General features: G+C 40.2%; 1 protein-coding gene across 1 annotated transcript in view; it reads left to right on the top strand.

Moving 5' to 3' along the window:
* The window catches only part of LOC107575441 (protein phosphatase 1H-like), a 23,956-nt gene extending 16,799 nt beyond the window's left edge, over positions 1–7,157 (top strand). The window contains exons 8-9 of the mRNA XM_016261819.1: positions 5,052–5,210; positions 6,191–7,157. Of these exons, the coding sequence (XP_016117305.1) occupies positions 5,052–5,210; positions 6,191–6,347 (316 nt within the window). The 3' untranslated portion in view covers positions 6,348–7,157. The remainder of the gene's footprint in view (positions 1–5,051; positions 5,211–6,190) is intronic.
* The last annotated feature ends 3,683 nt before the right edge of the window (positions 7,158–10,840 follow it).

Here is a 10,840-nt window from a genome sequence, read left to right on the forward strand (position 1 = left end):
CTCGCGCGAGCGCTGTGAGAGGCGCTTTCTGTGTGTGTAACGTTATGCTTCAGTGTCTGCGCTCTGAAAACCGGACCGAATTGAATTCTCTCTTGCGTCGTCAGATTTATCCATACGTCTGCTCTTCTCTTACTCCCACATATTGACATTTTTGAATGTTTTATGAGACGTGCAGCAAGTGTGTGTTAGCTTATGTCCCGCCGGTTCATATGTACGCATCTAACCTCCGAACCACACAGAAGATTCGTTCTGAGTGAATCTCTTCCTCTTTATTCGTTGACGAAAATGTCAATAGATCTTCATCATAGTTTTTGTCATTCAAAAAGAGTTTTAGTTCGTTATCGTCTCGTTGTCGTCAGTGAAAAAAATGTCGTTGACGAATAATTTTCATTAACACTGCATCAGTGTCTCAGCAATGGATGCTCTGCAGTGAATGGGTGCCGTCAGAATGAGAGTCCAAACAGCTGATAAAAACATCACAATAATCCACAGCACTCCAGTCCATCAGTTAACATCTGGAGAAGACAAAAGATGCATGTTTATAAGAAACAAATCCATCATTGAGGCATTTTAACTTTAAGCCAAAATACGAGTCCATAATAACAGAGGGAAATCTGCGCAGATCAAGCACTGTTTACAAACTAAAACAGCTCTAAACAAATATGTGGATGGATTTTGATGCGAGAGACAACGGGAGATGGACTTTTTCACTGGAGGAAGCGTTATTATGGATTATGGACTGACCAGAAGTGACGGTTTGAAGTTAAAAACGTCTTCATTATGGATTTGTTTCTTACAAACACGCAGCTTTTGTCTTCTTCAGATGTTCACTGATGGACTGGAGTGCTGTGGATTATTGTGATGTTTTTATCAGCTGTTTGGACTCTCATTCTGACGGCACCCATTCACATCCATTGCTGAGCAAGTGATGGAATGCTACATTTCTGCAAATCTGATGAAGAAAACAAGCTCATCTACATCTTGGATGGCCTGAGGGCGAGTACATTTTCAGAAAGTTAAATTTTTGGCTGAACTATTCCTTTCAGCCTCCAGCACTAGTATTAAATGTGAGTGTGTGTGTGGGCCATCCTGCAGCGTTCGTGCTCCAGTCGGGGTGTTAATGTGTTCAGTGTGTGGTGCTGAACTGAGATCAGTCTGTTGTGACGGCTGAAACCAGGAAGAGCTCGGCCTCCAGTCTTCTTCGAGGAGGTCTCAGCTTCACAAGGCATCTGTTCTGAATCTCTGACTCGATAATGCTCAGTTCTCTCCTCCGTCTGTGGGAGGCTAGAGGCTTCGGCGGGAGCCGATATCAAAAACGACTCTGCGGCGGCAGCACGAGGGAGTCTGAGGAAGCAGCTGGTTGAGGGCATGTGTATTATTAGTTGTTTTCAACCAGAGCAGAAAAAAACTGCTCGCTCCCTCTGTACTAGAGGAAATTTGTTAGGAGGTTTGTTTTACATGACTCTTAAAAATGAAGGTTCTTTATTGGCGTCTCTGGTTCCATGAAGATCCATGGAACCTTACAAGGCTCTTTAGAGTTTTTAAATGTTCTTCACACTGAAAGGTTCTTTGCAGAACCAAAAATGGTGGTTCTATGGAAACCCCCTTTTGGAACCAATTCACCCTTTCCTGGGAGTTTGATTGACAGGCGATCTGACCAATCATAATGGAGAGTAGATTAACGTTGGTGGACTTGATCTTGAAAAATGGAGTATTGATGTCTTTCCGCAGTTGAAACAAGCGGTTCATTCATGTTTATTTTGTGCTATAACTAGTAGAAGATGAGATGATCGGTTCACGTGCTGCAGCGATCTGTCACCACACATTAAAGAGCCACAAAATGCAATTTATTAAAAAAATGACCAAATTTGAAAGCTGAGACTTGTTTCATACCAAAAGTAACTTGCTCTGTTTGGTCTGTCATCAGTCTCCTCTTTTTTTGTCACTGCGTGAGAACGTGTGCCGTGAGATAGCGCTGCACGATTATATATATATATATATATTCCACGGTATTACTATGTTTTTGGAAAATGTACCATGTGTCATAGTATTACCATGTTATTTTGTATATCATGATTTTTAAAGAAGATACCATGGTATTACTGTGTTATTTGGATATGGTACCATGGTTTTACCGCGTGTAAGTATTACCATGATATTGGACAAATTACCGTGGTATTACTGTGTTTCACATGGTATCATGGTGTTATCATGTTTTGTTGTTTGTTTGGAAAAGGAACGGTCAAGACTTCGAAGATACAGCGGTAAACAATTATGGGATCGTTCTGTATCAGTGTCTACTGTATAACAAATTACTGTGGTATTACCATGGTACCACCGCGGTACTTTTGTAAGGGTTTCTGGATCAGAAATCAGGTCTGTTCTGCTTACTGAAGTAACCACATATGTGACCCTGCAGCACAAAAGCAGTGTTGAGTCGCTGGGGGATATTTGTAGCAATAGCCAACAATACATTGTATGGGTCACAATTATACATTTCTCTTTTATGACAAAAATCATTAGGATATTAAGTAAAGATCATGTTCCATGAAGATATTTTGTAAATCTCCTACCGTAAATATATCAAAACTTAATGTTTGATTAGTAATATGCATTGCTAAGAACTTCATTTGAACAACTTTAAAGATGATTTTCTCAATATTTAGATTTTTTTGCACCCTCAGATTCCAGATTTTCAAATAGTTGCATCTCAGCCGAATATTGTCTATTGCTCCAGTGCTTGTTCACCGTCTCGCTGCCTCTAACACAGTTGGATCCCGTCAGAATAAAGATTCCTCCAGCGACACGAGTCGCTCCGCTCTGGAATCTTCTGCAGCTCTCTTCATCTTTAATTCGCACGCTGTGTAAAGTTCATCCACGGTTCATCCCGCCGGCTGCAGCGGAGTTTTTTCTGTTTTCTGGCTTCTCTTTGATCTGTTTTTCTTATTCCTCCTCCTTTGTGCACTTTTCCCCTCGTTATGTGCTTGTGCAACGAGTAGAAGTATGCCAGCTATGCGTGCGGCTGGAGTCTGGCTGGGTCTGTTGCACAAATACTGGGTCAGAGGTCGAGGAAGGGTCACCGAGGACAACCAGACACTTGCGTCAGATATGATTTCTATCTGTTTATCTATCTTTATATCTAATAATGTGTCTGTGCGTGTGTTATAGGGTATATCTTTTAGTTAAAAGTATAGAATAATTTAAAAATATTAATGCATTATGCATTTCATTGAAATTTTGAATACAATTTATTAATATATAAACAATTTAAATTAATATTTGTAATAATATTATTTTTGTATTATTATTATTATTTATATCTGTCTATCTTTCTAATATATAATTATTATAAAATACATATATTCTAGATATGTATAGTTATGGTAATTGTAAAAAACAAAAACAAAAAAAAAACTAAATAAAATATGTATTTAAATACTGAATACATGTTAATTTATAAACAAAATTAATTGTGTATATATTATTGTAAAATATAATCTGTTACTATGTTGAATATGCAGTTATGCTCATTTATATGTAATATATTTGTTATTAAAATATATATATATATAATTTAAGCATAATGAAATAATTATATTTCAATACATTGATTAATATTATAATTTAAATTATTAATTTAAATGTATTATTATTATTATTGCATAATAAAATAGCTATATAGGCTGTATGATTAAAATTATAATTTAAATAATTGTTTAACTTAATTTAAATATTGGATTAAATGTATTATTTTATTTAAAATAAATCTATTTTTAAATTTATTTTAATTTTAATCTATCTATTATGTAATTATTCTATTATATATATATATATATATGTAATTAAATACGTATTATAATTAAATATAAATTATTATTATTTAAATGTTGAATCAATTCATTCATTTGTGTAATTATCTAATTTTGTAAATATTATTGTTATTTTTGTAGATGGAAACAATTATTTAGGCTACATTATGATTAATATTATAATTTAAATAATTGTTTAAATATATATATATATTTCATTCTCATGCATTAGTACAGAATTGTTGGGGAAAACATCTGAGATATATATATATATATATGTTGTTGTTTTTTTTCCCACTTTAAGCATCAAAACTAGTCTTGAGCATCTGGTGAACTAGCTGGAAGGTGTGTTCATGTGGATCAGTGAGAGCGCGACTCTGATGAAATCGTTCCGCAGTCACGCTCACTGAGACACGATCTCTGTCTGCCCGAGATAATGCACCAGAGACCAGAACTAACAGGCTTATGGGATTGAGCGTGTTTGGCCGGTCTGTGTTAAAGCTGAAATGTAGCTTTAAAGAAAAACACTGAAGGTTTGAGTCTGTCAGGACAGATGCATGTATAACTAAAGCAATAATCCACGAGTGACAGCGGCGGCAGAAGCAATACAACAAGACGTATATATGTTCCTTCAATTATTTATTAAATATTTAAGCACCATATTCGTTATCACCCAATATTATGCATAGTTTTTAAATTAATCAGCATTGATTTATATTGAAAATATAATTGTGCATAGGTTTTAGTTTTTTACCCTTTTTACATTTAGATTACCTGAGCTGTCATTTAATGCTACCTAATAAATCTTATATAGATTTAATCGTTTTTAGTCCTTTTAAATATATTTATTTGACTGCAATTGATTTTTTACCACGTTCTTGCAATGAAAATAATGCATTAATGCTCACTTAAAATTTTGTTTGCAAATCTGTCATTTCTTAAATACTTAAATATATATATATATAAATCCTAAAATGAATATTAATTTTTCTGACATTTTTTCCATTAATTTATAAGTGTCCATTAATCACTAGTTTTACTGAATTTTAATATCAGCACACCCCTAAAATAATTAAATTAATGATGCTAATCACACTAAACAATAGAGTTATAGAAGTCTACAGTTGACAAGCTACACAGCCATTTAAAATCATTTGATGCACTAATTATTGCCGCATTAAAACATAACAACGTGCACGTCCGTGTTAATGCATTATAATAGCACTGAAGCATGTTGTGATCTCTGCAGGTGAAGATCTATAACCTCTCTCAGTTTGAGCACGGCGCCGATGACGTCATGATCCTGGCTACAGATGGACTCTGGGACGTGCTGTCCAATCAGGAAGTGGCAGAGGCGGTATCTGGTTTCCTTGGAAACTGTGACCCTGATGACCAGCACAGGCAGGTTCCTCAGCGTTGGCTGAGCATCAACCATCTACTCGTGCAACCCTGCACACCGTGATGGGTTATTTTGGGCAGCGTACAAGAGAATGTGATTTTGCTTAAAGTGGTTTTCTAAGCGAAGAACCACTTTTGGTTCCTCAAAGAATTTTCCATTCACTCTTAAAAATAAAGGTGCTTCAAAAGGTTCTTCAAGTGATGCCATAGAACCATTTTTGGTTCCTCAAAGAATTTTCCATTCACTCTTAAAAATAAAGGTGCTTCAAAAGGTTCTTCAAGTGATGCCATAGAACCATTTTTGGTTCCACAAAGAATTTTCCATTCACTCTTCAAAATAAAGGTGCTTCAAAAGGTTCTTCAAGCGATGCCATAGAAGAACCATTTTTGGTTCCACAAAGAACCATTCAGTCAAAGTCTCTCTCTTACCTTTTTATAATCCGAAGAACCTTCTTTCGCCACAAAGAAGCTTTTGTGAAACAGAAAGGTTCTCCAGATGTTAAAGGTTCTTTATGGAACCATTTAGACCAAACGGTTCTTCTGTGGCATCGTGACGCACCTTTATTTTTAAGAGTGTTGATCAGTTCTTAAAAGAACCATTTGTTTCTTAGTGCGAAGAACACTTGAATAATCTAACCTCTATGAACAACCTTTCCACGACTGTTAAAAGTGCATCATGGAACCATCAGTTCCAATAAAGAACCTTGATTTTTGGTTTATGAAAGGCTGTAGGTTCAAGAACCATCACCACTGATCAAGACACTTCATGATATTCTACTTCTTCTTCCAAAACTGGCTGAACATTGTCGTCTTCTGACGTTTTGCAAAACATAAAGTCATAGGGGGTTTGGAACAACCCTGTTCTAGATCTTCAAGTTCGGGTGAACTCTTCCTTTAACCTCAGGTTACTCTTGGAGGGATGAATCTGTTGTTTGAACTCTCTATAAAAGTATCCGCTGAATAGCATCTCGGTTGTTTTTCAGGTACACAATGGCAGCTCAAGACCTGGTGATGAAGGCCAGAGGTGTCTTGAGGGACCGAGGCTGGAGAATCGCCGGAGACCGGCTCGGCTCTGGAGATGACATCTCGGTCTTCATAATTCCCCTAATGCACGGCATAAAACAGCCTCCACCAAGCTGACCAATCAGAACGCAGGGCACCAACCGAATCGGCCCGAATCCGTTCCTGACCCAACATTCAGATGCTCAGACAACGTCCTGCTGGAGTTTATGGATCCCGCTGTGCGTTTGAACTCATTTACAATACGAACACTTGCTTTTAAGAGTTAGAAGTCGACAAATGCTGACTTTGAAGACCCACGTCAACGTTCCCTACCTCCGCGTGGGTTGGTGGTATATAAATTATAACTTTGCACAATGACTAAAGTTGGGTCCGGTTCTTTGGAGTTCTCCGTGGACAGATGCGCAGCATCCGCAGTTTGTTTATCCGCACACATCTGGCAGCTAGGCGGAACCAACCATGTTTGGCTTTTCCTTTCAGGATATTAATTTATCCTCTGAATGTTTAGTTTGCGGTTTTCTTTTTTGCATTCCCTGAGAAAAATAATCAAAGCAATTCTGGCTGTTACTTGTGCATCCTGTTTTCAAAAGACTGCAAGTTACTGTAAACGATAAGGTATTTGTTTCCCCTGTGCTCTGTACATTTGCAATAGGTACTAAGCTAAATAATGCCGATCTGATCACGGTAAGATTTTTGGGATGATGCATTTTTAAGGAACAATAAATCTCGTATCCGATAAATAAGTCTCGTGTACGCCGACCATTCCCATTAACACCTAGCTGCAATCTGTTCTCCGGAGCTTCTGAGGTTCGGTGAGCTCTGACTTATACATCATGTTCACAGTGGCACCTTCCTCTTCTACAGCACAAACCCGCTGTGAGCATTTGGAAAGGCTTTCACACACACACGCACTGATACACACACACACTCACACACGCACTGATACACACACACACTCACACACGCACTGATACACACACACACTCACACACGCACTGATACACACACACACTCACACACGCACTGATACACACACACACTCACACACGCACTGATACACACACACACTCACACACGCACTGATACACACACACACTCACACACGCACTGATACACACACACACTCACACACGCACTGATACACACACACACTCACACACGCACTGATACACACACACACTCACACACGCACTGATACACACACACAGGGTGAACTATCCCTTTAACCTCTAAATAGCATCTCTGTTGTTTTTCAGGTACACAATGGCAGCCCAAGACCTGGTGATGAAGGCCAGAGGGGGCTTGAGGGACCGAGGCTGGAGAATCGCCGGAGACCGGCTCGGCTCTGGAGATGACATCTCGGTCTTCATAATTCCCCTAATGCACGGCATAAAACAGCCTCCACGAAGCTGACCAATCAGAACGCAGGGCACCAACCGAATCGGCCCGAATCCGTTCCTGACCCAACATTCAGATGCTCAGACAACGTCCTGCTGGAGTTTATGGATCCCGCTGTGCGTTTGAACTCATTTACAATACGAACACTTGCTTTTAAGAGTTAGAAGTCGACAAATGCTGACTTTGAAGACCCACGTCAACGTTCCCTACCTCCGCGTGGGTTGGTGGTATATAAATTATAACTTTGCACAATGACTAAAGTTGGGTCCGGTTCTTTGGAGTTCTCCGTGGACAGATGCGCAGCATCCGCAGTTTGTTTATCCGCACACATCTGGCAGCTAGGCGGAACCAACCATGTTTGGCTTTTCCTTTCAGGATATTAATTTATCCTCTGAATGTTTAGTTTGCGGTTTTCTTTTTTGCATTCCCTGAGAAAAATAATCAAAGCAATTCTGGCTGTTACTTGTGCATCCTGTTTTCAAAAGACTGCAAGTTACTGTAAACGATAAGGTATTTGTTTCCCCTGTGCTCTGTACATTTGCAATAGGTACTAAGCTAAATAATGCCGATCTGATCACGGTAAGATTTTTGGGATGATGCATTTTTAAGGAACAATAAATCTCGTATCCGATAAATAAGTCTCGTGTACGCCGACCATTCCCATTAACACCTAGCTGCAATCTGTTCTCCGGAGCTTCTGAGGTTCGGTGAGCCTTTAAAGAACCATCTCTCTCTTACCTTTTTATAATCCGAAGAACCTTCTTTCGCCACAAAGAAGCTTTTGTGAAACAGAAAGGTTCTCCAGATGTTAAAGGTTCTTTATGGAACCATTTAGACCAAACGGTTCTTCTGTGGCATCGTGACGCACCTTTATTTTTAAGAGTGTTGATCAGTTCTTAAAAGAACCATTTGTTTCTTAGTGCGAAGAACACTTGAATAATCTAACCTCTATGAACAACCTTTCCACGACTGTTAAAAGTGCATCATGGAACCATCAGTTCCAATAAAGAACCTTGATTTTTGGTTTATGAAAGGCTGTAGGTTCAAGAACCATCACCACTGATCAAGACACTTCATGATATTCTACTTCTTCTTCCAAAACTGGCTGAACATTGTCGTCTTCTGACGTTTTGCAAAACATAAAGTCATAGGGGGTTTGGAACAACCCTGTTCTAGATCTTCAAGTTCGGGTGAACTCTTCCTTTAACCTCAGGTTACTCTTGGAGGGATGAATCTGTTGTTTGAACTCTCTATAAAAGTATCCGCTGAATAGCATCTCGGTTGTTTTTCAGGTACACAATGGCAGCTCAAGACCTGGTGATGAAGGCCAGAGGTGTCTTGAGGGACCGAGGCTGGAGAATCGCCGGAGACCGGCTCGGCTCTGGAGATGACATCTCGGTCTTCATAATTCCCCTAATGCACGGCATAAAACAGCCTCCACGAAGCTGACCAATCAGAACGCAGGGCACCAACCGAATCGGCCCGAATCCGTTCCTGACCCAACATTCAGATGCTCAGACAACGTCCTGCTGGAGTTTATGGATCCCGCTGTGCGTTTGAACTCATTTACAATACGAACACTTGCTTTTAAGAGTTAGAAGTCGACAAATGCTGACTTTGAAGACCCACGTCAACGTTCCCTACCTCCGCGTGGGTTGGTGGTATATAAATTATAACTTTGCACAATGACTAAAGTTGGGTCCGGTTCTTTGGAGTTCTCCGTGGACAGATGCGCAGCATCCGCAGTTTGTTTATCCGCACACATCTGGCAGCTAGGCGGAACCAACCATGTTTGGCTTTTCCTTTCAGGATATTAATTTATCCTCTGAATGTTTAGTTTGCGGTTTTCTTTTTTGCATTCCCTGAGAAAAATAATCAAAGCAATTCTGGCTGTTACTTGTGCATCCTGTTTTCAAAAGACTGCAAGTTACTGTAAACGATAAGGTATTTGTTTCCCCTGTGCTCTGTACATTTGCAATAGGTACTAAGCTAAATAATGCCGATCTGATCTTCCATTCATCACGGTAAGATTTTTGGGATGATGCATTTTTAAGGAACAATAAATCTCGTATCCGATAAATAAGTCTCGTGTACGCCGACCATTCCCTTTGATTTCAATACACACCGTCGTGAATTAACACCTACCTGCAATCTGTTCTCCGGAGCTTCTGAGGTTCGGTGAGGTCTGACTTATACATCATGTTCACAGTGGCACCTTCCTCTTCTACAGCACAAACCCGCTGTGAGCATTTGGAAAGGCTTTCATACACACACACGCACTGATACACACACACACTCACACACGCACTGATACACACACACACTCATACACGCACTGATACACACACACACACTGATACACACACACACACACACACACACACACACACACACACACACTCATACACGCGCACAGACACTCTCTCACACACTGATACACACACACACACTGATTCACACACACACACACACTCATACACGCGCACACACACACGCGCACACACACTCACACACACACTCATACACGCGCGCACACACACACTCACACACACTGATTCACACACACACACACTCATAACGCGCACACACTCATACACACACTCACACACACACACTCACACACGCGCACACACACTCACACACACGCACACACTGATACACACACACTCATACACGCGCACACACACACACACACTCACTCACTCACACACACACTCACACACGCGCACACACACTCACACACACGCACACACTGATACACACACACTCATACACGCGCACACACACACACACACTCACTCACTCACACACACACTCACACACGCGCACACACACTCACACACACGCACACACTGATACACACACACTCATACACGCGCACACACACACACACACTCACTCACTCACACACACACTCACACACGCGCACACACACTCACACACACGCACACACTGATACACACACACTCATACACGCGCACACACACACACACACTCATAACGCGCACACACTCATACACACACTCACACACACACACTCACACACTGATTCACACACACTCACACACACTGATACACACACACTCATACACGCGCACACACACATACACACTCACTCACACACTAATACACACACACTGATACACACACTCATACACACACACACAGATACACACACACACTCATACACACACACACTCATACACACACACTCA

The sequence above is a fragment of the Sinocyclocheilus grahami genome, unplaced genomic scaffold (assembly GCF_001515645.1).
Source record: "Sinocyclocheilus grahami isolate Dianchi unplaced genomic scaffold, SAMN03320097.WGS_v1.1 scaffold2641.1, whole genome shotgun sequence".
NCBI classification, from domain to species: Eukaryota; Metazoa; Chordata; class Actinopteri; order Cypriniformes; family Cyprinidae; genus Sinocyclocheilus; species Sinocyclocheilus grahami.